The sequence below is a fragment of the Piliocolobus tephrosceles genome, chromosome 3, assembly GCF_002776525.5.
Source record: "Piliocolobus tephrosceles isolate RC106 chromosome 3, ASM277652v3, whole genome shotgun sequence".
Lineage (NCBI taxonomy): Eukaryota > Metazoa > Chordata > Mammalia > Primates > Cercopithecidae > Piliocolobus > Piliocolobus tephrosceles.
In genome coordinates this window covers 60466599-60494053 of record NC_045436.1, presented here as the reverse complement: position 1 = coordinate 60494053, position 27455 = coordinate 60466599, and the positions used below count along the sequence as shown (strand labels likewise).

Sequence of the window (27455 nt, the reverse complement as noted above, 5' to 3'; positions counted from 1 at the left end):
TTTTTTGAGATGAAGTCTCACTCGGTGGCCCAGGCTGGAGTGCAGGGGTGCAATCTCGGCTCACTGCAACCTCCACCTCCTGAGTTCAAGTGATTCTCCTGCCCCAGCCTCCCAAGTAGCTGGGATCATTGGCACCTACCACCATGCCTGGCTAATTTTTGTATTTTTAGTAGAGAGGATTTCACCCTATTGGCCAGGCTTGTCTTGAACTCCTGACCTCAAATGATCTACCTGCCTTGGCCTCCCAAAGTACTGGGATTATAGACGTGAGCCACTGTACCTGGTGTTTCAGTCTTTTTTTGCATTTGGTTAGCTATGTTTTTCAACTTTGTAGAAGTCAGAGGATGAGGAGGGATAAACCATTTAAAAATATTAGAGTGTCCAAAGTGTAATCTCTTTTGAGAGAACTATTTTACCTACCAAGAAAGGCAAATGTTAAAAAACATCCAAACCATATATGAGGTCATGGTTTTGAAGTCCCTTACATGTTAGTTGTTATGTGTAATGAGTATAATGAAATGTCGTATTCAACAATGTATGTATTTAATATCCTTGAATCCTTTTAAAATTTACCTTTTGCTTTCCCATTTACTACACTGCATCTTTACTACCTGACCATAAGAACATAACAGTTTCCTGGAAGACTCTCCCCTTTGAAGATTGTTTCTTAGAAGGATCTGATAAGGATTTAATAAAAAATTTTGGGGCCCTCAGGGATGGATGCATCAATGGGTTGGTTGATTGATTGAGACAGGGTCTTGTGTCACTCAGGCCGGATCACAGTAGCACAGTCATGGCTCACTATAGCCCCAGCCTCCTGGGCTCAAGCAGTTCTTCCACCGCAGGCTCTTGAGTAGTTGGGAGTACAGGTGTGTGCTACCACACCTGGCTAATTTTCATATTTTTTGTAGAGATGGGGTTCCACTATGTTGCCCAGGCTGACCTTGAGCTCCTGGGCTCAAGTGTGAGCCACCACGCCTGGCCAGTGATGGATTTATTTATCAGACTATTATTTATTCATTGTACGTTATTTTTAAGTACAAATAAACTGGAACTATTTTGTAATAGTTATTAATACGGATTTATTAAAATGGGTTTGTGGCATTTTTAACTTCAGGAATGCCTGAACTAGATGAATACACCATGGAGAGGGTCCTAGAGGAATTTGAGCAGCGATGCTACGACAATATGAATCACGCCATAGAGACTGAGGAAGGCCTGGGGATCGAATATGATGAAGATGTTGTCTGTGATGTCTGCCAGTCTCCTGATGGTGAGGACGGCAATGAGATGGTGTTCTGTGACAAATGCAACATCTGTGTGCACCAGGTATGTGGGGCAGGGAGGCCAGAACAAAGAAACCTGGGGCATGAGCCTGTCTGCCGTGGGAGTGTATGCCTGGAGTCCAGGATTCTTCCTCTGAATGGGGTCTGTTTTTCTACAATTTAAAGAAATGTGCCCTATAGACTTTCTTTTTCCCTGGTAGGTTCTTACAGTGATTGAAATATATCCTCTGCTTTTGCAGCCAGAAGGATAGCACCCTCTGTGGAAATCGTCTTTCTTCACATAGTGTTTTATTCTTATCCATAGAAGTCAAGTTTATTTAAAAAGAATGTATGAGCCCCCTCTGTCCTACTGTAACACCTAAGTTTAGGTATTAAGAACACTGAGAAAACAAACCTTTGAAAAGGTGGTTAGTGTGCTGTATTAGTTTCTTACAGCTGCCCTGTGTAACAGAAAAATTACTACAGACTGTGTGTGCTTAAAACAACAAAAATGTATTGTCTTGGGTTCTGGAGACTAGAAGTCCAGAATTGAGGTAGTGGCAGTGCTGTGCTTCCTCTGAAACATACAGTTCCTTGCCTCTTTGTAGCTCATGGTGATTTGGGCAATCTTGGGCATTCCTTGGCTTGCGGCTGCCCTTGTCATCATGTGTGTTCTCCCTGTGTCTCTGTCTTCACATGGCGGTCTTCTTCTTAATTTTTTGAGATGGAGTCTCATTCTGTCACCCAGGCTGGAGTGCAGTGGTGTGGTCCTGGCTCACTGCAACCTCCGCCTCCCAGGTTCAAGTGATTCTCCCGCCTCAGCCTCCCGAGTAGCTGGGACTGCAGGAGTGTGCCACCACACCCGGCTAATTTCTTTTTTGTATTTTTTAGTAGAGATGGGGTTTACTATGTTGGCCAGGCTGGTCTCGAGCTCCTGACCTCGTGATCCGCCCGCCTTGGCCTCCCAAAGTGCTGGGAGGCCAGCACTTACAGGTGTGAGCCACCGCGCCCGGCCCACATGGCAGTCTTCTTAGAAGGGCACCAGTCGTATTGGACTAGGGACCCACCCTACTTCAGAGTGAGCTTATCTTAAATAATTACATCTGCAATGACTATTTCTAAAGAAGGTCACATTTTTAGATATTTGGAGAAAAGTGTGTCTTTTCGAGGACACACTTTACCTGTCGTGTTTGTAAGCATGTGTTAGGGTATAAGCTGAGCTGTTAAAGGAGAGGAAAGCAGCCCCTTTTCTTGAAGGCGATTTCCTGCCTTAAAAAAGAGGACAGTAGATTTTGGTGGTTGCTTGCTTAGATTTCAGGAGAATGGGCGCTCGGTAACTTAAAAAGTTTATGACAATCTCAGTGCCTCTTTTCTTTTTTATTTAGTTTTTAATGCAGTAATAAGAAATTTGGATCTGGGCGGGGACATGTGCCCACGTATATTCTTAGGATTTAAAAGACTCTCCTGAAGTACTTTCTTTGAATTCACCTGTTGATGCTGAGATTTAAAGCACACTTAAAAGAAAGACTTGTATGGAATAGGTGCTTGGTGACTTCTTGGGAAGAAGAAGCACGTTTGCTCCATGAAGTTCTTGATTACCATTTGCTTCATAATTTGTGACCTCTTAGGCTTTCCCGCTGTCTGAAGACCTCCCCAGCTGTCGCCGAGTCCTGGTTCCTTGACAGGGAGATCTGCGACTCCTGCTTCAGTCATCACGTCTGTTGCTCTGGATCTCACAGTCTGGGAAGTCTCCTTACAGTAGTGAGAATTCCTGTGGTGGCTTTGTTCTGTGACATGAGCACCCTGATGACCAGTTGATTTTTGGTTGCTGGTGCTTCTTGTATTTACTTGGCTGACTTCTCAATCTTTTTCTTGTCTTAACTTGCTATTTTTTTTTCCCCATGAAAAATTTTTTTGAAAGAAAGTGTTCTGCTTGAAAACTGGTCAACCCCTGTTTTATCAGTGAGTTAACTGATGTCAAGGCAGGGTTGTGCAAGCTCTCACAGCGGGCGTGTAGCAGAGTTGTAACTTAAGGCTTTTGGATGCCCCCTTCTTCACCTTCTGTTCTTTCTGCCCTATCACCTTGTCTTTTTTCCTCAACATTTACTTCATTTTTCCTTTGAGAAATCCTTCATGGCTTATCTTTAAGGCATACTTTATGTAATCTCCGAAATTAGCTTAGACCTGCTTTTCCAGTAAAAGAAATTCCTTCCTTCAATTGTGACTGTAGAATATCTGATACAGGCTTTTAGTATTTTGAAACCTTTATAGTGTCACTTAACTCTGTTAAAATTTTTTTTCTAGTAAGTCTGCATTGACAGTGGCTTATTCATGGCCCTGACACAGTGCTCCGAGGCGTCCATCTGAAGTGTGACTTTTCTTTGCTTAACTCTCATCCTTGTGGTTTCCTCTTTGCATCGTCGTGGGTATTCAGATTGCACAGTGGCTGTGTTTTTTCTGTCTGAAGAATTAGAGTTATGCTACTGTGACTCTCAACTTCCTGACTTCCAGGTCATTTAAGGACAAAGTTCTGAACAGTTGGGGTTTTAAAGGGCTCTCTGAATATGCTCCTGGTACCATCGTGGTTTTTATTTATTCACTTACTTAACATTAACCTTTTTTGTCTTTGAACTGTCTTAATTACTTTAGTTGTAAAAGCCTTGATTTCTGTAGTTTATGACATCTTGTGTAATTTTACCATCTTGTACAAAACAGGCTTTGTTTTATTTTTTAATTTAAATTATTTTTTGTCTCCATTTCTGAAAGGCTGAATTTGTTTTAAATATCAGCTAAGGAGACGACATTCTTTCTGTGTAGAAGGTCTCCTTTTTCTGCCCTGTTGTGTTCACTGGGAGAGTACTGGGATCTAGTTGGTGTGGAGTTTGCTTAGCCTAGGGAGTGTGCATGCTTCTCTCCTGTTCCATTGCCATCTCATTCAGCAGCTTTGGGAGATTCTCTCAACTGCTGTGTGCTTTTTCTCCACACTCTGTATCCCACTTCTGTCAATAAAGTAGAGGAATAGCTTCTCTCACGGAGCCCTGCGGAGTGTTTCGAGGACTTACTGCTCAATATTTAGAAACTTGTTATGGATGGGTTTCTGCGGCAACACAGCAAAGTGGATTTCATGTAAACCTTTCTGTCCTCAAGTAGTTTCCAGGACCACCCTCTGCTAAGTAAATATGTATTGTATCAGCAGAGCTCACATACCTCCTAAATGCTACTGTGAGGCTGCCTGGCATTTTTCCTAAGGGGAGAGGATTCATAGCCAGGAAGCTATGGGAGTGTCTCTACTTTGGTGGTAGTTCTGTTAAAATCTTTCTAAGTGTTTTAAAATGAATAGATATAATGGGAAAAATGATATTTTCTCTTTCTCTCTATTCCTCTGGGGTGTGCTGTGGACCACAGGCCTGTTATGGAATCCTCAAGGTACCAGAGGGCAGCTGGCTGTGCCGGACATGTGCCCTGGGGGTTCAGCCAAAATGTCTGCTGTGTCCGAAGAAGGGTGGAGCTATGAAGCCCACCCGTAGCGGAACCAAGTGGGTCCACGTCAGCTGTGCTCTATGGATCCCTGAGGTAAGTGTGGTTCTTTTTTGTTTTTACTTTTTTTGAGACAGAGTTTTACTCTGTTGTCCAGGCTGGCATGTGGTGAGCTGGATCATGACTCAGTGCATCCTTGACCTGCTGGGCTCAAGTGATCCTCCCACCTCAGCCTTTTGAGTAGCTAAGATTATAGGCATGTGTTACCAGGCCCAGCTTATTTTTTATTTTTTGTAGTGAAGGGATCTCACTTTGTTGCCCTGGCTGGTCTCAAACTCCTGGGTTCAAGTGGTCCTCATTCCTTGGCTTCCCAAAGTGTTGGGATTACAAGCATGAGCCACTGTGCCTGGTCAAGCATGGTTTTTAATAGCACCTTAGCTCAGAAGATCCTGGCTTTTTACTGGGATTTGGTGGGTGGGTGGAGAACCATGCATAAATAGGCAGCATTGTAGCTGATGAGTAAAAAGACACCTTTTAATTGCTACCTTTTTCCTTGGGGAAAAAACTGAATCTTAAGCACACTGTCATCTTGTCATGGAATGTAAATTTGTGGAAATGTTAGCTGGAAGCAGCAGTCACTTGGGACTGTAAGTTGGTGGTGGTCAAACTTTGCCTCACCCTTCCATCACAGTGAGCCTTCCCATCGTGACTCTCACTCCCGGGAGCAGACCTGCAGCACTTAACCAGCCGTGGCCTGGGCATGTCATTCCCCAAGGATCAGCTGTATATGAGACACCACCATGGTTAAAAAAACCACCACTCTTAGTCATACTTTGGTGATTTTTATGTAAACTTTTTTTTTTTGGGAGACGGAGTCTTCCTCTGTCGCCCAGGCTGGAGTGCAGTGGCACGATCTCGGCTCACTGCAAGCTCCGCTTCCCGGGATCAGGCCATTCTCCTGCCTCAGCCTCCCGAGTAGCTGGGACTACAGGCGCCCGCCACCTCGCCCGGCTAGTTTTTTTGTATTTTTTAGTAGAGACGGGGTTTCACCGTGTTAGCCAGGATGGTCTCGATCTTCTGACTTCGTGATCCGCCTACCTCGGCCTCACAAAGTGCTGGGATTACAGGCGTGAGCCACCGTGCCTGGCCAGCCTCAACCTTTTTAATTTCCGGTCTGGTCTAATTTATTTCTGGTCTCAGATGTTGACTAATATAATTTGCATAGCTCAGTGTGAGAATATAATTTGCGATTCAAATTTCAGCATTTTTTGGGTGTGATTTTGGTACATTTTCCTCCCGGGGAAAATTACTTGAGGATGATTTGGATTGAGGTTTCATGATTCGGGTCTTGGTAGCACTGGGTCTCGTGGTTTGGTATTGATGGGATACAATTTGGTGATCCAGGCTGAATGCAGAGATGATACCTTATTTATCTTTGTAATTTCCCATCTTGAATACAGTCATGTTTTGGACTGAAGAAAATGGTTTTCTTTGGCGAGAGATTAAAAACAGGTTATATTTATTTACCCTGTTGTTGACAACCTGTTTGAATATATTTAAGATGGATTTTTAGTCTTGACCAATTTATCATGGGCTAGAGATTATAGATGGCATTGTCCTGGTACGTGAGTGTTTGTCATCAGATGCTCTGGTGAGAAGTGAAAACTCAGTTATCTAAGTGTTTTTCACAAACAGGGATGTCTGTCAGATGGGGACTGGGCTCTGGGCTCAGTTGGCACTGGGGCTGTTCTGAGGCTTTTAAAGTAAGGGTTTGCTTTGTTCCAGGTGAATGAGTGCCCCTTGCCACTGTTTGGTAGGAGAGATGTAGGAAAGTAATGGATCTTTTAGTTTGTGACAGTCATGTTCAGCCTTTGACGACTTGTGCCACTCTGTCTTGCTATTTTCGGACCTTTAGGTGAGCATTGGCAGCCCGGAGAAGATGGAGCCCATCACCAAGGTGTCACACATTCCCAGCAGTCGGTGGGCGCTAGTGTGCAGCCTCTGCAATGAGAAGTTTGGGGCCTCTATACAGGTAATTAGCTTCCGAAGAATGGCTTCATTTTCTTGCCCTGCGTGGTGGGGAGCAAGTGAGGGAAGGCTCTGTGAAGGGTTTGGAGAGGGGACTAGAATCCAGGAAGCAGGTCGAAGCTCCCAAGGGGTGACTCCATCCCCAGTACGCACACCTTTAAAACTGTATCCGGTGTAACCAGAACCCAGGCTTTCACAGTCACAGGGTAGTTCAGAAGTTCCCCTGAACTGTGAGGCGATTCTTGTCTCTTTCAAAGTCTAACATCACAGCTTCTCTCCATAGGCCAACGTCTCCTAGGAGTCTTAGTGAGATGTTCCTTGACACGGCATTTGAGAGTTGGCCACCCTCTCACCTGCAGTCACTGAGTGTAGCTGCAGACCCTGGCCCAGCTCTGTGGCGGCCTCCTGAGATTGCAGGTTTCCGTGGTGTGCGCACACCTGTTAGTAATCAAGGGGACATGCTGATGCATTTGCATTTGGAAAAACAGAGACTCTTTGAACACGGCCTGGGTAGATGTGCATCCGTGAGGAGCTCCCGTGTATGCTGTCTGCTGATTGGAACATCATCTGGATGTCTGATTCTTTATGGCAGTTTGTGTGCATGCGTGTGTGTGTGTGTGTGTGTGTGTGAGAGAGAGAGAGAGCCTGAGCGAGAGAGTGCATGCACACCTGTGTGTAAACATGTTGCCTGTCTGCTTTGGCATATCCAGGTACAGACAAGCATAAGATGTCTTGAGATAGGGAAATTAAGGAGGGAATGTAGATGGCATACTGTTTTTCCCATGGTCTAAGACCCTACCTGAGGAGTTCATTTTTAGGTCTCACGTTATTGACATCTAGCCAGTCAGGATTAGAGAGACCTGCAGTGCTGTGTGTGGCTGATGGGGGCCCTTCAGGCTAAGTTTGGATCTTTTGGGATGTACCAGCACAGGCCCCAGGCTCTTCTTCCTTGGTTTCCTCATTGAATTCTGGGAGCAGAGGCACTGTTTTGGGATGGCTTCTTTCTCATTGCAGAAAACACAGCAGCTCAGCACAGGCATAAGCTCCAAGAGCATGGTTGTACTGTCAGCCATGGATTTTAAAGAAATGACCTCTTTCGGCAAAGTCAGTTTGTATTTTGGCTGATAAACACTTCTTTCGGGAAGGTGGTTTTAAAATTTTTTCTTTTTTTGAGACAGAGTCTCACTCTGTCGCCCAGGCTGGAGTGTAGTGGCATGATCTCAGCTCACTGCAACCTCCACCTCCCGGGTTTAAGCAATTCTTCTGCCTCAGCCTCCTAAGTAGCTGAGGCGCATGCCAGCACGTCCGACAAATTCTCATTTTTGTATTTTTAGTAGAGATGGGGTTTCACCATGTTGGCCAGGCTGGTCTCGAACTCCTGACCTCATGATCCACCCACCTCGGCCTCCCAAAGTGCTGGAATTACAGGCTTGAGCCACCGTGCCTGGCTATTTTTTAATTTTCTTAACAAGCCAAGTGCTTCTACTTTTCTTCTTTATCACTTCGACTGGTATTCAAGAATCCAAAATATAACAGAAATATTTGGAGGGTGGGTCATGAGACAGCTGGTAGGATTTGGCTGGGGACCTTGAAATAGTGGAGATATTTTCGGCATGTGAATACATGACAAACGCCTCTGACCCGAGTTGGATTGGGGAAGGAGGAGGGAAGAGTGCAGCAGGAAAAGGGCAGGGAGCTGATGTACTTAAGTGTGTTTGTGTATGCATGTGTGAGTGTGTGTGTGAATATGCGTGTGTATGTGTGATTATGTGTATGTGTGTGAGCATGCAAATGTGAGTGCGTGTGGGGGTGTATGCGTGTGATTATGCATGTGTATGTGTGTATGCATGTGTATTTGGTTATGCATGTGTATGCTGTGAGTATGCATTAATGTGTATTTGAGTATGCGTGTGAACGTATACGTGTGTGTATGTGTGAGTGCATATGTTTGTATGCGAGTGCGTGTATGAGTATGCATGTGAGTATGCATTTGTTTGCATGTGTGAGTATGCTTGTGTGAGTATGCATGTGCGTATGCATGTGAGTATGTGTGTGTAAAAATGCGTGAGTATGCGTGTGTATATGTGTATGCATATGCATGTGTATGTGTGTGAGTATGCATGTGTAAGTATGCGTATGCACGTGTGCACTGGCAGGAAACAGGCTGCAGCAGACCACATTCCCTGGTGTTCTGAGCGTAGGATTTATGCCCTTTCCTTAGTATGCCAATCCTGGTCCATAATTAATGTTTAAAAGAGGTGGGCGAACGGGATCTTTGTTTCCCTTTTGAAGAGAGATGATATAATGACTTTTTTGTTGCCATTGACCTCTTTTTCCCAGAACATTAATCTGAAGAAGAGGCCAAAGAAGGCTGATGATTTTTCATATCTTCACAGAATGGATTGATTTTATTAAAAGAATTCCTCTCTGAAATGTCTGCAGCTGTGAAGGCTCTGGTTTACGTTTCTGAAACATCTGTTTGCTGAGTCAACCTGAATGGGAAAACCCTGAGGAAGGCCATTTGGCATTTTTACAAAGTCCTGTATAAATATTCTGCTGCAGTTCATTTCTCTTTAGGGTTAGAGCGCTTGGGTTAAGTGTAGTTTAAGCCAAACACAGATAGTGTCTCAGTCATCTGTTCCCACTTTTGCTTCCCACTTGGCTGTGTGCTACAAGGGAAGACACTTTGTCTTCTCATGACAGTGGCCAGGTGTGTGTGTGTGTGTGTGTGTGTGTGTGTGTGTGTGTGCGCGCGCGTGTGTTCTGCCACCAAAGCTGATTTCACACATTTCTTAGAATTGAAATTATTTATAGAGAAAACACAGATTTATGTCAGTCTGTGTGGTTGAGGTGTTTGTAAGGGTGGAATGGTGAAGGGAGCTGGATTTTCTCCTCTTCTCAGTAAAAGAGACCTCATAGTAATGGAATAAAGCCTGGCTGGCAGCGAGTTTCCTCTTAAATATTGAAATGATTAGGGGGAAATCCTTAGCTCTAGCCTCTGCCATCCGTGGTGATGTGATTCAGGATCTGTTGAATGAGTTGAATTCAACTTCTCAGTTGGCTTGAAGCCACTGAATTCTACAGCTCTGTGCAGCCCCTGGCATGCCCTGGGGATCACTTGGCCTCACACAATGCAGTGCTGCTTTTCAGGGACTGGCTTCAGTCACCATGAGGAACCACCTTCTAGGGATTTGCTCAGCAAGATCAGTGGAGGAGGAGTGAATCACTTTGCTCCTGCTACACCAGAGACTTGCTGTCTGAATCAAAGGCACTAAATTGTGGCCCTGTTAGGCAGTGAGGGGGAGGTGTTCTTCTGTATAGGTTGCTGACACCTGGCCTCTAGGCTGACCTCCCTGTGACCCATGGGAAGGGTCTTTCACAGTTCTGCCTCTCTTCAGTGGCCAGGCCCGGCATGCACAGATCTCAGGGCTCAGAGCCCTCCATGCATCTGGTGAAGCTTCTTCACAAGTGGGAAGACCTTTCCCCACCTTTCCTGTGCTGGATTCCTCTTATCTCCTATTCTTTGGGGTTTTTATTCAGTTTCTCCTTGGTGCTGTTTCAAGGAAGTGCACTGTTCATTTTCTCACTTGTGTTGGGACTCCTCCTGGCTGGGGAGTCACAATGAGGATTTGTGTTCAAACTGTGAGTAGTAGTCATTCTTCCCAAGAAGGTTCTTACTCAGGTTTATGCCAAAAGAGCTCAAATCTGTAAGAAAACCAAAGTGGACTTTGCATATTGAGTACAAATTCTTTTGAATATGATCCTGGTGCCACACCTCCTTCCTCTACACATGTTATTTGTATAATCATGTCTGCTTCAAGATGGGATTTGGATGCAGTTACTTTTCCGAGGAAGTTAGGGTTTGGTTGATTAAACCTTTCATTTGAAGAGGGCCCTTAAATTCCAAGACTTGGCTGGGTGCAGTGGCTCACGCCTGTAATCCCAGGACTTTGGGAGACCGAGATGGGCGGATCTCTTTTGCCCAAGAGTTGGAGACGAACCTGGGCAACATAGGGAGAACTCATCTCTACAAAAAAATCCCAAGCCTTACCTCTTTTAAAACATGACATGATCTTCCAGGGTTAATCCACATACAACTTTCCTGTCACAGCACATTCTTGAAGCATGGCTCTTCTTTGTGCGTGTGTACATGGGGTGCCTAGCACTGTGGGCCTTCTGCCATGGTTGCTCTATAATGGTCTATTATCATATTCTTTGTGTGTTCTTACCAGTGCTCTGTGAAGAACTGCCGCACAGCCTTCCATGTGACTTGTGCTTTTGACCGGGGCCTGGAGATGAAGACCATCTTAGCAGAGAATGATGAAGTCAAGTTCAAGTCCTATTGCCCAAAGCACAGCTCACATAGGAAACCTGAGGAGAGTCTTGGCAAGGGGGCTGCACAGGAGAATGGGGCCCCTGAGTGTTCCCCCCGGAATCCGCTGGAGCCCTTTGCCAGCCTTGAGCAGAACCGGGAGGAGGCCCACCGGGTGAGTGTCCGTAAGCAGAAGCTGCAGCAGTTGGAGGATGAGTTCTACACCTTCGTCAACCTGCTGGATGTTGCCAGGGCTCTGCGGCTGCCTGAGGAAGTAGTGGATTTCCTGTACCAGTACTGGAAGTTGAAGAGGAAGGTCAATTTCAACAAGCCCCTGATCACCCCAAAGAAAGACGAAGAGGACAATCTAGCCAAGCGGGAGCAGGATGTCTTGTTTAGGAGGCTGCAGCTGTTCACGCACCTGCGGCAGGACCTGGAGAGGGTAATGATTGACACTGACACCTTATAGTGACTTAGAGAAGAAGATGCAAAGAGGCGAACGCTTGCCCAGAGCAAGAAATGATAGCCAGTCATATACTCTCAGATCCTTGTACACACCACAGCATGAGGTTGTGTTGGTTAAAAATATTTATGGGCTGGTAAACTCATTGTACATATGCGCAAAACTGCCACTGAGTGGGGAGCTTCTCTGTGATTTTTTTTTTTTAAACACTTTCCCATTAATCTTTACTGGTTTGTAAGATCAAATGGGGTGTGTCTTCCCTACCCCCATTCCTTCATTCTAGAGCTAGAGTGAATGAGCCCCAAGAAAATGACCCAAGGAGTTGACTCAGGATTGTTTACAGACTGATTTAGAAAACCAGCATGGATTTCATTTCTAAAGGAGGGGCCAGAGAGGGGAGAATTGCTTGTTGAGTCCGGGGAAACACTAGGTGCTGGTGAAGGAAGCTTAAGACTGGCTGCTCACTGGCCCCCGCTTTGTTTCTTGGGTAATTCATAGGGGAATTCCCGGTACTGTCACGTAGCAGAGCAGGCAGTGGGTGCTGATGTGTGTGCATGAGCTGTATGTACACATGCATATATCTGTTACAGAAGATACTCCTGGCAGTGAGGTGCTAAGTCATCACGAGGGTGTGTGTGTCCCCGTGTCCATCCACGTCTGTTGTGTGTCTGTGTGCGGGTATGGGTGGGATTCCTGGTGCACAGCGGTGTCAGATCTGTCTGAGGAGCCACAGTCATGCTCAGCACACTACAGATGTGTTGTTTGTCACACTGAGATTGCTGAATGTCGTGGCTGCTGGCACTTCCTTCCGCTGTTTGCTGCTTTTGTGCCTCCCCCACTTTCCATCACCTCTGGAGTCCCGTCTGGAAGTCCCTTCCTGATACAGGAATAATGAGGAGTGGGCTGCCTCCCCCTAGTGCCTCCTACTCTCTGTAGGTAGTTTCTGACTGAGGCTTGCTAACTGGGGATGCTTCTTAGAGCATCTTCCACATCAACTCCCCTGGCTGCTGGCTACCGATTAAATTCATTAGTGGGAGCGAGGTTTTCTGGCCTGAAGCAGTCTGCACTGAAAGGTACCCAAGTAGCTTGAGACAGTTAACACATCTCCCCCAAGCCGCTCGCTTATTAGTGGGGAGTGATTCACCTGCCTGGGATAGACTCTTGAGTCATAGATGATTTGAAATGGGAGTACGGGCAAAGAACAGGGAAAGACCCGGGAAGCACTGGACCAAAAAAGCGCTATCTCATGGAGACCTGCATGGCCCTGTTAGAGGTGGCGTAGAAGTGAAAGTCTTTTAAAGGGAGCATTAGCGATCCTTTTAGTACACGACTGAGTGCCAGCTTATTTGTGATGCCCCTTCTCAGACCAGGTTAGGATTCCTGGGAAGGCGGTCGATTCGGGCCCTGGAGGAGGCAGGAGCCTGGAGCAGGTTTGTGAGGCTTTTGTGCTCCCCTACGCCCCCTGGTGGTGAGTGTAAAGAAGACTTTGCCTCTCACAACTACATGTATGTGTGGCATTTTTGTTAGAGATGAGAAAAGGATTGAGAAGGATAAACTGGAATCCTGGTGAGAAGCCTTTATGCCAGCCCGACACCTGCTGTAATTGGGGTGCATGAGCTGTGGAGTCAGATAGTTGTTGGGAGGGGGAGGACAAGAAGTCTATTGTTTGGACTGTGTTTGTCTCACAATCACCACAAAATAAAAGTGTAGAAAATGCTTGTGGTGTACTAACTCTTTTCTGTACTTAAGTTACTCAGATTAACATGCACTTCTAATTCTAAACATTTTTTTTGGAATCATCACTGTCACTGTTTAAGTAGAACAATGCCAACAATGTATGAGAAACAGGGAATAAATCAGGATTTGTGTGTGTATGTGTGTGGCATTACTTACATTTACTTTATTAAAAAGCCTAAGGAACTTTAGGGAGTTTGTATTCAGTTTATTTTTATTTTTTTGAGACAGAGTCTCACTTTGTTGCCCAGGCTGGAGCGCAGTGGCGCGATCTCAGCTCACTGCAGCCTCTGCCTCCCGGGTTCAAGTGATTCTCCTGCCTCAGCCTCATGAGTAGCTGGGATTACAGGCATGCATCACCATGCCTGGCTAATTTTTGTATTTTTGGTAGAGATGGGGTTTCACCATGTTGGTCAGGTTGGTCTTGAACTCCTGACCTCAAGTGATCCACCCGCTGTGGCCTCCCAGAGTGTTGGGATTACAGGTGTGAGCCACTGCGCCCAGCCTTAGACTCAGTTTAAAATGGGCTTATTGTCATGAAAAAAATACGCTACCCCAAATTTGCCATGATGCCTGTGATGGTGAAGGCATTAAAAAATTGAAATCTTTGCCTTGCCCAGAGAGTTGCACAGTTATTTGTAATTGTAAACAGTAAGTGTATCAGGGCAGGGGTGACAATAAAAAAAAATCATTACTACCAACTTGTTTTCTCAAGTAAGTTAGTTTTCTATTTAATTCACACAATATCAGTTTGTAGCAGATCCTCAAAAATCATTTAATACATGTGACTACAATCAAGGCATATGATCATTCTCAGACTGACAAATGAGTGGCCATCATTAGAAATGCAGACAACTGAGTGATTATGGTGACTGCTCTTCCTTCAAACACACACCTCGGGGCATTGCACACCTGGGTACCAGTTCTGGATCTGGAAGTTAGGTGACAGGAGTAGATTTCAGGAGCGCTTGGGAGCACACAACTTTAAGAAGACAAAGTTGCTGATGTGGTGGGTGGCCATGTCATTCCCAAGGCTGCCACTTCACTCTCATTCTTTTCCCCTAAAATATGCAGTAAACGTGAGTTCTGCAAATGACTATTTATTTAGATAAAGACATGCTACCACTGCACTCTGGCTAGCATTATGGAAAGTGGCCAAGTCCTGGGGGCAGTCCTGTAGTCACTCAGTGGAAATGGTCACCTTTGAAAATCTGGTAGTGTCTACAGTGTCCCCTGAAAAAAAAGGCACGTTGAACTTTAGTGCTGCAAACAGTTTTGGATTCAAGAAAACACACTGAAACCACTTTTGGGTTTCTCAGAGCAGTGGTCCTCAGGGTGTTGTGCCTGACCCGGAAACTTAGGAATGCAAAGTCATGGGCCCCACCTCCAGAGGGTGGTTCTGTTTTGTGGGTACCCCCTGTTTAGGGACACTGCTTTAGGGGAAAGTGATGATCAGGTTTAAGGTGGTGTGAGAGTGCACCTGGAGATGGTTTAAATGATTTTTTTCAGATACCTCCTTGCAGACAGTTGGGAGAAGAGAAAGCAGGGGAGGGAGCTTGGTGGAGCGGGTGCAGTGGGTGCAGGAAGGGACAAGTTGGATGTGTTTTGAGGATGGGAGAGCATCAGTCCAGCTCTGCAGGTGGAGGTTGCTGAGCGTTGTCCTACAGGGAGCTTTATGCATAAGGGAAGTCAGGTTTAGAGTCCTCACTACTAGAAAGTGGAGTTAGGGCTGGTTTGTTCCAATTGAAAACCATGCCCTTTGCTTTTTGGGTTTACATTTAGATATTTCCCATCAGAGATTATGAGGAATAGGAGTGGGATTTTTCTATGTAGCAGCCATGGTTTGGTCAAAGCTACCAAAACTAAATTTGAATAATATACAAAGTTCAAATTCCCTGGCTTCCCCGTTTTCCATTTTCAAGGATAATTTCAAGTAAGAGAGATGTAAGTGTCTCCGTTACACATCTGATTTGAATATGAGAGCAACCTGTCTGCTCCTAAGATGTCAGAATTTGTTTCCATGTTTTATTTCCAGGAGTGAGATTCCTTGTTAATGTAAAAACGGTTCTGTTTCCTAGAAGTTTTGAATCTGCTGTGGATCTAGGTCTGGCCCCTCTTTCTTGAGCTTCACTCTTAATCTCCCCTGGAGAGAACAATATTATCAAAGAGAGTAGTCTGTTAACCACTTCCATTCCCAAGTTGGTGAGAATTTCTATAAAGGACACTGCTTCTTGGATTGAGGGTGTGCAGCTGTCAGAAAAGGAAAGAGACTACCTTAACCAGGCTGATTGACATCCGTGTAATATTTATTATGAGACAGGGAGAGTGTTTTTATTCTCAATTCTTTAATTTTAAAATAAGACAGGAAATGTTAGTGACATAAGGGATTGAGACAGAAAAAAAGATGGGAAGATCCTGAAAGTGAATTGGTTAGGGGCAGGAGAAGCCTGACTTGGCATTTTCCTGTTTAGGCCAGGAGATTTTACTATGATGCAAATGTGAAAGCCTGTGTTCAGTCTCTCTTCATGCTTCATGTCCTTTTGCAAATGAGACTGCCTTTAGCACAACTGGAATTGTTAGGGTTTAGTCTACACTTAGACTCTACACCGGAGTGCAAAATCTTTTGTGTCTTCACGAGGCTTGTTGATGCTTGTTGCTGTCCTCAATACCAAAAGAAAAGGTTGGTGACCTTTGGACTTTTTTCACTTAAACTAGGGTGATACTACTTTATTGAGTTTATGGGGAAAAAATTATACAGGTGGCAGGGGAAGAGTTTGATCATAATGGGATTTTTTAGGAAAGTGAAGGCATGTCTGTAGGAGCTAACGGGAAAGATGTGGTCAGATAAAGACATGCAACCACTCCTGCCACTGAGATTACTTAGGAGGTCTCGTCCACATATTCCTGAAGAAGGGTTTAATTGTGTATTTGGTGTGCTGTGTCTGACATCTGTGTTTTCAGGCCCATGTAATCTAATCAGGTTGACCAATAGATTTTAGGACTGAAGGATTAAGGGAGTTCAGAGACTAATTCTTTAAATTTTGTGTATTGAGTGATGACAGGTGGGGAACAAATCTGAATGTTGATTACTGAGCATACGTTAGGGTTATGTGATCCAAAGCAGTCGCACATCAGATAGGAAGTAGAGCCAACTCTTAGCACTGAGTCTTTTCAGTTACAAGCGAATCAGGAGAGGGCAATACCAGTTTTTCAAGTGATGATACAAAGAACTGGACTGGAGATGTCTAACCAGCCAATCATTGGCAAAGCTGGAAGTTTCCTAGGCATTTGCACACCTCATAGCAACCCATAAGCTACCTGCTAACTCCAGGCCTTTCAGTGAGTTCAGTGTGCAGTTGACAAAGACATTCACTAGGATTCTTGGTAACCATTTGGTCTTCCAGTGGGCCTGGTGCAGGGGGCTCCACTTTGATGACCCTTGGCCCCATGTTGACCTAGTTCAGCCTTCAGAAGATAGTTGATAAAGTGCAGCGGAAGTGGCTTCTGAGCTGTTTTAAAGCCATTGGCCATCCAAGTAATATAAGATATTGATGCAATAATAAGCAAAGACTGGCAAGAGGTTGCAAGTTTTGACTTGGACACCAATGGCCTCTGTGCCAGGATGGGTTAGGTGTGGTGGAGGAGGCAGGACTTTTGTACCAGTTCTCTGGGTGTCCCTCCCACTCCTGTGGGTCCCCAACCCTCTTCAGTGTTGCTGCTGCCTATGTTCAGGGGTATATGTGGAATCCTTCTTACCAAAATGAGATTAGAGATTGGATGAAATGTTTAAAGTACATATTGATTTCAAGTATCTGTCAAGGCCCTAGTAGGAGTAATTTCTCTTAGGTAAAGAAATTTAAAAAGCACCAAAGTACTGTTATACTGTATTGCTTACTTAGAATCTTTATTCTCTACATTCTAGGTTCGGAACCTCACTTACATGGTGACCCGCAGGGAAAAGATTAAACGGTCTGTGTGCAAAGTCCAGGAACAGATATTCAATCTTTACACTAAGCTTTTGGAGCAAGAAAGAGTTTCAGGTATGCATTAAGCCCTGGTAGGTCAAAGTATAGGGCAGGAGTTTGTAAGCTTTAACACTGTTGAGGAAGAAATAATGATTTCTTAATTTTCTTATAGAAGAATTTAAGAAGCATAGACGTTCATATTTAAAGGCAGTCTTTGAGGCATCATGTTTAAGGGAAAAAGCTATGAATTTGCCCTCTATAAATATGGGTGGAATCCTATGTTCTCTGCTTACTGAGCAAACACATGAAAGTCTTTTGAGTCTTCCCAGTTTCTTCATGTGCAAAATGGGGATATCTCAAGCTACCTCTTGGAATTGAGAGACTAAAATGAAACAGTGACTTATAGATGACACAGTACTTGGTACAACACATCATGGGGGTACCTAACAAGTTTATATTCAGCCTTGGGCTCTATCTGTAACGTGGTAAAGATGGTAAATATCTCAAGACTGTACTTAAGACAGTTCATTTTTAGATAATGTTCACAGTAGGCTTTTTTGGTGTAGATGGGTTGTTGAATATTTCTGAGATTGCGCACCAAATATTTATTTAGTGTTTTCTATTTTATATTGCCCTGGGCTAGGCAAACAGACAAAGAAAACTAGGGTATATACTTCCTCTACTCTGGAGAACACATCAGTTACTTGGAGATCAAGGGCAAAGATCAAGTTGGGCAGGTTGTTTAACTTCTGTGAGATTCCGTTGATCTTAAAGTTTCTTTTAGAATCAAGACCCCTTAAGTGCGTTTGACTACATTCTGTGATCATAAGCCCCCAAAAGTAGGTAGTACAACGATTTCAGAGAAGGAGAGCTGCTGAGTGTGGATCAGGCAGAATTAGGGACCCACGGAACAGGCAGGTCTTAGACTGGACTGCACTGGAAGATAGCGTCTCTCTCCTGCCTTGGACTGCCCTTTAAAGTTATAGCAGCACCATTCTTGGTGCTTGCGTTGTGCAATCATAGTTGATTTACTCTTGTTTTTGTGCATTTGTGGCCTTTTGTCACTCCATCTAGATTATTACGGTGCACAGAGACGACAAAGCAGTTGTTATAACCTGTTGCGTTGAAACCCAAATTCTGGTTTCTCTAACCAATTATGTGCGACTAGAGGGAGCTGGGTCATCTGAAGAAATCAAAAACGGTTTAGGGAGGTTTAAATGATGTTCTTGAAGTGTTACATAGTTTGAATGCAATAACTTATTGACATCCTCGATATTTTCTTCCCAAGATTATTTTCCAGGTGAATCAAGTGTATATTATTAGCTGGAACTTGGAGTTTAATTAAGATTTTAAAAATAAATTTTCTAAGTAGGGTGTCATATGTGAAAGTAGTTCGATTCAGACTCCCTAAGGTGAGCTCTCTCTTCATGATTCCTACCTGAATACAAATAAATGAGATCTGTTTAACTCCCTTGAAAGACTGTCTGGTGCAGATCACCGAGCCTACAACAGCAAATGCCGAGCTGGGATCACTGATGCAAGTTGTGCCTATGGAGTTGTGCCATTGGAGGGCTTTCTGCAACTCTTAAGTCATTATGTAATGAGTGATTCCCTGTAAAAATAAGCCATAAAGAGCATTTTCATCTGGTTTCATTTGTGTTATTTCTCATGGATATTGCAGGCAGGTTTTTGCATTTCATGGCTGAGGTTTTTACTGGGTGAGCGAATGATATTCTTCATAAGGCTGCGAGTAGTTTTGTGGTAACAGAGCTGTAATGTAGATCTGCATTCAGAAATCCTACTATTTCAGGAAAGGAAAACAAATCCTCCTTTCATTCTGCGATAACAACCATAGGTATGATCAGTTGAAAACATTTATCTTCCTGTAGGATGCTGTTGAGTAATGCAGTTGAAACCCTTTAGGGAGTTTTTTTTTTCTTTTTCCAGTCCTAGGCTTCAGTTGTGTTCTTATTCATGCCTAAAGGCTGTCTTCTGCCTGAAGTAGAGCAGATGGTCATGATTTATGTGTCATTTAGGGTCCGTGGTTTAAACTGTGTGATTCTGAGATGGGTAGGGTCATTTGGCTGAGTCCTCAGTGGCAACAGTGCTTATGGGGGGGTCATGAGTTGGAGGCTATCTAGAGACATGGGTTACAGTTAAGGAGATAGAAATCAGAGTTCAGAAAATGTTAGCCTCTTCTTACCATTCTCTTTTCCTGTGGCAGGTGATTGAGTAAAAGAAATATATTCAGTGTGATGTGAAGGTTGATTCTAATGATTGATTCTTGAGAAAGCAGCATTTCCAAACCAGCAGGTTGTAAAATACCTCATCGTGTGGTCATGACGGCTCTGTGTTCTGAGTCGCTAGCTATGTTTCATTTGCTCGCAGTGTCTGTGTCTGGTGAGCCTAGGTTCTCATATGGCCTCCTGTCTCATACCCTGGGGCTGAACCTTGTTTTCTTGGTGGTTCATATCTTATGGGAGACAGAAAATATGAGAACTGCTCTTTCTAGATGTTCTTGAGGCTGTTGTAGAATCGTGGTCTTTATGACAAACTCTAATGAATTCACCCACTAGGGGTAACAACTCATTAGTGGGTTGTGAGATGAATTCAGTGGATCATGACCAGCATTAAAAACAAGTAAAGTATAATAGGAAATGTCAGAGTGTATTATCAAGTGATGAGGGTTAATATTATTTCGTGAAATGTGAACTCTTACTAGGTCATGCTGTGGAATTTAGTCACTGTGATTTGCATCAAAAAAATGTGAAAAACATCAATTTAACTTACTTCCAGTTGAATGACAATTCAGTTGAATCCCACAAATGTATTTTGCACGTAATAATGAATATTTTTTGGAACACTTACTATGTGTCAAGAATTATTTTAAGGCCAGGCACGGTGGCTTGCGCCTGTAATCCCAGCACTTTGGGAGGCCGAGGCGGGCAGATCACGAGGTCAGGGGATCAAGACCATCCTGGCTAATATGGTGAAACCCCGTCTCTACTAAAAAAGTACAAAAAACTTAGCCAGGCGTGGTAGTGGGCACCTGTAGTCCCAGCTAGTCTGAGGCTGAGGCAGGAGAATGGCGTGAACCCAGGAGGCGGAGCTTGTAGTGAGCTGAGATCTGGCCACCACACTCCAGCCTGGGCAACAGTGCAAGACTCTGCCTCAAAAAAAAAAAAATTATTTTACACATTTCCTTTATTCATTTCACATGTTTACATGTATTTGTCCTCATAATAACCCTGTGAGGGTATAGACACTTAGAGATAGAAGCCCCGGACCCTGCTTTTGGGGTACTCTCAGTCTCCTACTGGAGGCAGAAGACTGGACCGTGGAGGAGCGCGGTGCAGTTGCTGCTCTGTAACCAGGTAGAGGGAGCAGAGGCAGCCAACCACCTGATGGGTTCTGCATGGAATCCCCTCTGAAAATCAGATCAGTTATTTTGTTCAGAGGAACTTGTATTTATTTGAGGAGGTACAGTTTTTTGAAAAATTATGTGAGCTTCAGCTGTTTCAGAAAATGTTGCATATTGAGTCTGCAGATTGAATGGAGATTCTCAAGGCAGGTCATCTCTTCACTATAAAAACCAAATTTGTACAAACTTGGTGGTGTAAGTGTTGTGTTGTTGGGTGGGGAGTTCACATAAATTGGGCCACACTGAGGATCTAGAATTTTATTCTTATGGATTTGCTTCTGTTGTAATTTTTCTTTATTTGTGGTTTTGTTTATAGGTGTGCCTTCTTCTTCCTGCTCCTCCTCCTCACTGGAAACCATGCTTTTGTTTAACAGTCCTTCTGTGGGCCCTGATGCTCCCAAGATAGAGGACTTGAAGTGGCATTCTGCATTCTTCAGAAAACAAATGGGTACTTCCTTGGTTCATTCGCTGAAAAAGCCCCATAAGCGAGATCCTTTGCAGAATAGCACTGGAAGGGAAGGCAAAACCCTGCTGAAGCAGCCAGACCTCTGTGGTAGAAGGGAGGGGACGGTGGTCCCAGAGAGCTTTTTGGGTTTGGAAAAGACTTTTGCAGAAGCACGTCTCATATCAGCACAACAGAAAAATGGTGTGGTGATGCCAGACCACGGGAAAAGAAGAGACAATCGTTTTCATTGTGATCTCATTAAAGGAGACTTAAAGGACAAATCTTTTAAACAGAGTCACAAGCCTCTCAGGTCCACAGATGTGTCCCAGAGGCATCTGGACAACACAAGAGCTGCCACCTCCCCGGGAGTGGGGCAGTCAGCACCTGGCACAAGGAAGGAGATAGTGCCCAAGTGCAATGGCTCCCTAATCAAAGTAAACTATAATCAGACTGCAGTCAAAGTGCCTACAACACCTGCCAGCCCAGTGAAAAACTGGGGAGGATTCCGGATTCCAAAGAAGGGGGAACGGCAGCAGCAGGGAGAGGCCCACGATGGGGCCTGCCACCAGCACTCAGACTACCCATATTTGGGCTTAGGCCGAGTTCCAGCCAAGGAAAGGGCAAAAAGCAAATTAAAATCCGACAATGAGAATGACGGGTATGTCCCCGATGTGGAAATGAGTGACTCAGAGAGTGAGGCATCAGAAAAGAAATGTATACACACCAGCAGCACTATCAGCAGGAGGACAGACATTATCAGGAGAAGCATCTTGGCTTCTTGATGCAACAGAGATGACACGGAAGCCCTTTGGGCTCGTCACTGGGTGTGCTAGAGGAGGCCTCTGATGGAGGGAGAAGCAGAAACCCATGAATCCTGAGCTACACAAACACATTTACTTGCAATTCAGATTAGTTTTTTTCCAGAGTCATTTTAAAATCATTTTTGTGAGAAGTTTGTGTTATTTGCAACTTGTTGAGGAAACAGAAGAGTAGATTGTAACCGTAAGACAATGCTAAGACTAGAACCTGAACTAAACACTAAAATAAGAACGAAGTAAGTTTTAAAGAAGGCAAGGCTTAAATAAGCGTCATGAATTTTTATAGCCCTCTGCATTCTTCCCAAAGCACAAACTCGTGGTTACCTGAATATAGGGAACCAGATATGGTTCTTGAGAAACCCTCATGGTACCATTCATAGCCCATAAAGTTTATTTTCTAGGACTGTGGTAGATCTTGAAATCATATTTATATTTGGCCCTCAAGGCTATTTTTGTTGCATTATAGTATACAGGCAGCAGCTCTGAAGCTTCAGTAACACTAGGAAATTGATGTGTAAATATAGCAGTCAGGGAAGAGAATTTTTAAAAGGTCATTATTGAAGGAGCTGAGGGGACAGGGTAGAGCTGCTGCAATGTGGAGATTTAGGGTAATATAGCAAGGTCCTGCTGCTTGAAGCCTGTGAGTGGGTTGTGGATATGGGACTGGTTGAGAGTGAGATTGTTAGGAAAGTTGTATCTATGAATAAGGGCAGTTGAAATACAATTTTTACCAGTCCACTTGACCTTCTTCTTCCCTAACCACTGGCTCTTGAGCCAGCTTGGGATTTCCCTGGCCATTGCCAATACTTGGCCATCTGGCTTCCAATAGTACAATGGCTACTCAAGTTCAAGTGAAGAACTTCCAGACTCTGGTGACTCTTACTTCCCAGAGCCAACCACTAGTGCATATGTCAGGGAATCCGGGCTTCCAACATGAATGGATTCCTTAAGAAAAACAAAAAGACAAAAAAACAAAAAAACAAAAAAAAAAAAAAAAGAAAAAGGAAAAAAGAGAAAAAGCGAAATAGGTTATATTTTAAAAACAGTAGAAAGGCAATAAGTTGCGATAAGCTCTTACTATTGACCAAGGTTATACAGGAAAGAGACTGAAGTGTACCCTTGAATAGGTTTTCTGTAGTCAGAGTTCTAAACTCTAATTTGTAACTTGGACTTTCTAATTGCAAATGGCAATAACTAGTAAGTTATCAGCAATAATAAATTTAGCATTAAATTTGAGTACAATGTTTTGTTTTTGCACTCACTGTAGTGCATATGTATTAAGACAGTGGATAGTGTTTAGGTCCTGTTAATTTTCTTTGGAATTCAATGTGGTAGTGAATCAAACTTAAGGAAGGAAAGTTTAAATAGCAATGAGATACAGAATTATGGGCCTTTGGAACAAGCCCGACTTCCCCTAAATTCTCTTTAGTTTGTTAATACCAGTGTTCAGATTCCTGATTCATTTATCCATCTGTTTCCATATGGCAGGGACATTATGATACTTAGTGAATAGTGCTTTGAGTTCTGCAGTTAACTTTCAAGTCTTCCAGATGATTGTCAACAACAAAAAAGGCTTATTGAATTCCATCTTGCTATGCAAGTTTTATCAGATGATCAAATAGTAGATCTGATGCATCCCTATTGTATGTATGACATTTTCAAACCAAGTCTTAACTTTTGAAGTCATTTTAGTAGCTAATTCAGGGGAGGGGAAAGAATGACGCAGGTTTTTAGACTGACTGACTATTTTTGAGCTATGGGGCTCATTTTGAAAGACTGTTGTCCAGATCAGCTTGTTGCTACAGATAATAGAAGGTTCTTATGAATCCAAGTTGTATATTCACTTGTAGCATAATTTAAAAATTAGATTTTTTTTGCATATGAGCAAAAACCTTTTGCTGGATACAGGAGAAGGTTGGACTTTATCTACAGTTATCTTTTGACTACAGCAACAGCTCTGGGTGAGAGTAGAATTTATAGAGGGATAATTTGTCAAGCCATAGAAAGAAAATCTAAATTAATAGTATAACCTCTCACCATTTTAAGAGGTATCAGATTCATTTGCACTATTAGGAATGCTAGTTTTGTGCAAAAATAATGCCTTACCTGTTTTTTCCCCACATTTAGGTTGAAAAGCTTTCAAATGTTCCAAGTTATGCTGAACCAAAAAACAAAACAAAAACAAAACAAAAAATATTTAAAAAAACCCCCACACAAAAACAAAACACACAAAAATAAAAAGCCCACACTTTTTATTCCTGCTTCGAAATGCAAATGGTATAGAGCACGGTTTCTCTGACAGTATAATGATAGCTTTGTGAATTAGTTTCATGTCATGCTGGGAACTCTGTATGAGGTGGCCATAAGCAGCAACCAGCCCAAACACCCACTTGCATTCTATTAGTATGGAACCATTTGCATTTTTTTTTTTTAAGCTTTATCTTTCCTTGTGCATCCTGACCAAGAAATATCTTTGATTATGATTAATGTATTATGTCAAAATGTAGGCTAGTTAAACTTTTGTAAAGTTGCCTGGAATGTCATTTGTTAGGTTTTAAACACAAGATCTAAATGAAGGGTTTTATGTGTTGTGTACAAATCTTAATTATTTTGAAATGGACAAACTTGTCATTACATTTGTAACCTTGTACAGAGGATTTTTCACTATGTGCCTAGCTTGGTGTCCATTCAGCTAAAATTGAAAAAAAAAAAAGGTGCATGAAGAGTTAAAAATCAAATTAAAGTATATGTAGAGATGACTATTTTATATTACATGACCCAATCCTGTATTTATTTCTACCCCCTTTTTGAAAGTATTTATAAAACTAGTTGAGGACAGCTGTATTTTTTTGTTGAACTATTTAGTAGAATTGTGCCTTTTTGTCTGTATGTGAATAAATGCTGTACATTTTGCAATACATTTTAAGTGTCTTTTGAAATCTGCTTTTGCTAAATATTTAAAGGTATGCATGACTTAGCAGTCCTGAATCAGTTGTTTACTGTCTCCCAATTTAAATCAGGAATGAGAACTGTAGAGAACATATCAAGATTGTGCAGAGCATAGATTCACTGCGCTGCTTTCTGGCACAACTCTGATGGTGGAACTGAAAAATAACGGTTTGGTTTTAGTCTTCCTCACCTGGAGTTCTTTCCAGAATACAGTTTTGGATCTGGAAACATAGAATCGTTGAAACAACATAGACTTCAGGGTCAGAGAGAACTGTATTTAAAGGCTAAACTATAGTTTACCAGGCACGTGACATTGGCCAAGTCACTTAACCGTTTTAAGCCTCAATTTTCCCAGAAAGAGGATAACATCTTAGTATCTTAGATACTGAAGTAGTTGTGATCATTTAAAGCAAGTCCATTGAGCACCTTACAGAGAGCATATATTAGGCATTTAGTAAGTGGTAGGCTATTATTTTTATTAGGAACAAGACACTGATATTTGCAATATTATTTTAACTAATGAGCTTTCAGAGGTGAAAAAATATTCCTGAATGATGGGAAGGTTGTATTTATAATACAACCTTTAAATAATTTTAAAAATAATTTTTCGAAGAGCAGTTTCATTAAATGCTTTCTTTTGATCACAGAACTCTGGGACAATAGGGCAAAAAAAGAGATTATCTGCATTATACACCTTAAGACTTGGCCAAGGTCGCAGCAGTAGGTACTGGCAGAACTGGGCCTACACTCATTCTCGTTTCTAGTTTTGAGTTCTCCCTGCCTGAAACAATCTTTTGTACATCCACTACATGCAGAAATTAGCATATAGTGAAATGCACCTTTTTCTTTATGTTGGGAACAGCAAAACTGGTGTGAATTATGTATTCTCATGTAGATTATAATGATTAGGATCCAAAACAGGATAGCTATCTTAGTCTAATTTATAATTTTTGTAAGGATTTGGCCAGTTAAAAAAAATTATTTGTACATTTTGCTAAAAGCTTATTTCTTGTTTCTCCTTAGTGACTATTTACTTCCATATTGCTTGCTCTGAGTAAGACCCCTGAGAGAAATAACTGATTCTTCCTACAAGGTCTTAAAGTTGAATAACCACAATAGTTCCCTAGGGAAATTAAGTCCCCAGGAGCCAAAGGAAGGGCCTGTCATTGGCAGTTTTTGCAATCTGTGATGGCAAATGTAGCACCAGGGACTCATGTTCATGTTTTCACCCAAATCACTGAGAAAACAATTTCTACCTTTGAAGCATTAGCCATCTGCAACAAACTTCACAATTAACTTCGAGGTTGAAATCTTCAATATGATTTCCCTTTAATGCTCAGAACTGCATTAGATGACGTGTTCTAGTCTGAGGTAGGCTTTGATTGCCTGGTCATTGGAAAAGAGGATAAATGCAAATCCAATGTTACCTACTTCCTTGACTTCAACTGTTCCCTGTACTACTTACTCAGTTTGGCATCTCTGCAATCCAGCTTTTCTGGAGTGTGAAGAGATTGCTTATTGGGCATCCCCTCTTGGATGTATACAGGTACTTGAGATTTTGGACCTCTTTCTATATCCTGTTTTAGAGAATGTCCTCCTAGACTGAAACCCGGGAGTCCTTTATGAATTCTTCAGCTCTCACAGCCAAATAGTGATCAAGGCCTGTGCATTATATTTAATACTGCCTTGATATTTTTTGCTTTGGATCCCACCACCATTTTCTATATAATTCAGGCCTCTTCATTTTTTGCCTGGATTACTGAAGCAGCCTCTTATCTGGTTTCCTTGACACAAATCTTACTGAAATTAATCTCTCCAGCATTTGGCTGAAGCCTTGCCAACGGTATCTCCATAGTGATAACTTCTGAAATAAAAGCTGATTTTGTCATTCGACATAGCCTTTGGGGAAACCTCTGGACTTCTGCAGATAATTACAAAGGTTTATCAAGTGGCAAGCACTGGTATGTATTATGTTAATTAGTTTAATCCTTGTGAAGTAGGCACTATTATCTCCAATTTGCAGATGAGGAAACTGAGGCACAGAGAAATTAAGTAATTTGCTCAAGGTCAGTAGGGGTAGATCCGGGATTCAATCCCAGCCCGTGTGGGATTGAGACCTGTAGGCTGTACTGCCTCTCAGAATATAAAAATAGTTCACACACGGCTGGGCACGGTGGCTCATGCCTGTAATTCCAGCACTTTGGGAGGCTGAGGTGGGAGGATCCCGAGGTCAGGAGTTTGAGAACAGCCTGACCCATATGGTGAAACCCTGTATCTACTAAAAATACAAAAAATTAGCCAGGTGTGGTGGCGTGCACCTGTAATCCTAGCTACTCAAGAGGCTGATGCAAGAGAACTGCTTGAACCTGGGAGGTGGAGGTTGCAGTGACCTGAAATCACGCCACTGCACTCCAGCCTGGGTGACAGAGTGAGACTCGGTCTCAAAAAAAAAAAAAAAAAAAAAAGAGTTCACACAAAGTAGTTCGCATATTTTTGAGTATACTGAGGACTACATGTGTAAACTTCAGTTACATGAATTGGTAAAGTTAAATTTATTTGTAAAGCCAAAAAACTTGGT

The 27455-nt window shown here is 42.9% G+C and overlaps 1 protein-coding gene across 6 annotated transcripts in view; it reads left to right on the top strand.

Annotated features, from left to right (window-relative positions):
• JADE1 (jade family PHD finger 1) overlaps window positions 1-24848 on the top strand; it is a 67379-nt gene extending 42531 nt beyond the window's left edge. For all 6 annotated transcript variants that reach the window (XM_023217590.2, XM_023217591.3, XM_023217594.3 and 3 more), the window contains exons 6-11: window positions 1118-1329; window positions 4671-4838; window positions 6658-6774; window positions 11003-11524; window positions 17202-17319; window positions 20982-24848. In XM_023217590.2, coding sequence (XP_023073358.1) covers window positions 1118-1329; window positions 4671-4838; window positions 6658-6774; window positions 11003-11524; window positions 17202-17319; window positions 20982-21892 — 2048 coding nt within the window. In that variant the 3' untranslated portion in view covers window positions 21893-24848. The remainder of the gene's footprint in view (window positions 1-1117; window positions 1330-4670; window positions 4839-6657; window positions 6775-11002; window positions 11525-17201; window positions 17320-20981) is intronic.
• The last annotated feature ends 2607 nt before the right edge of the window (window positions 24849-27455 follow it).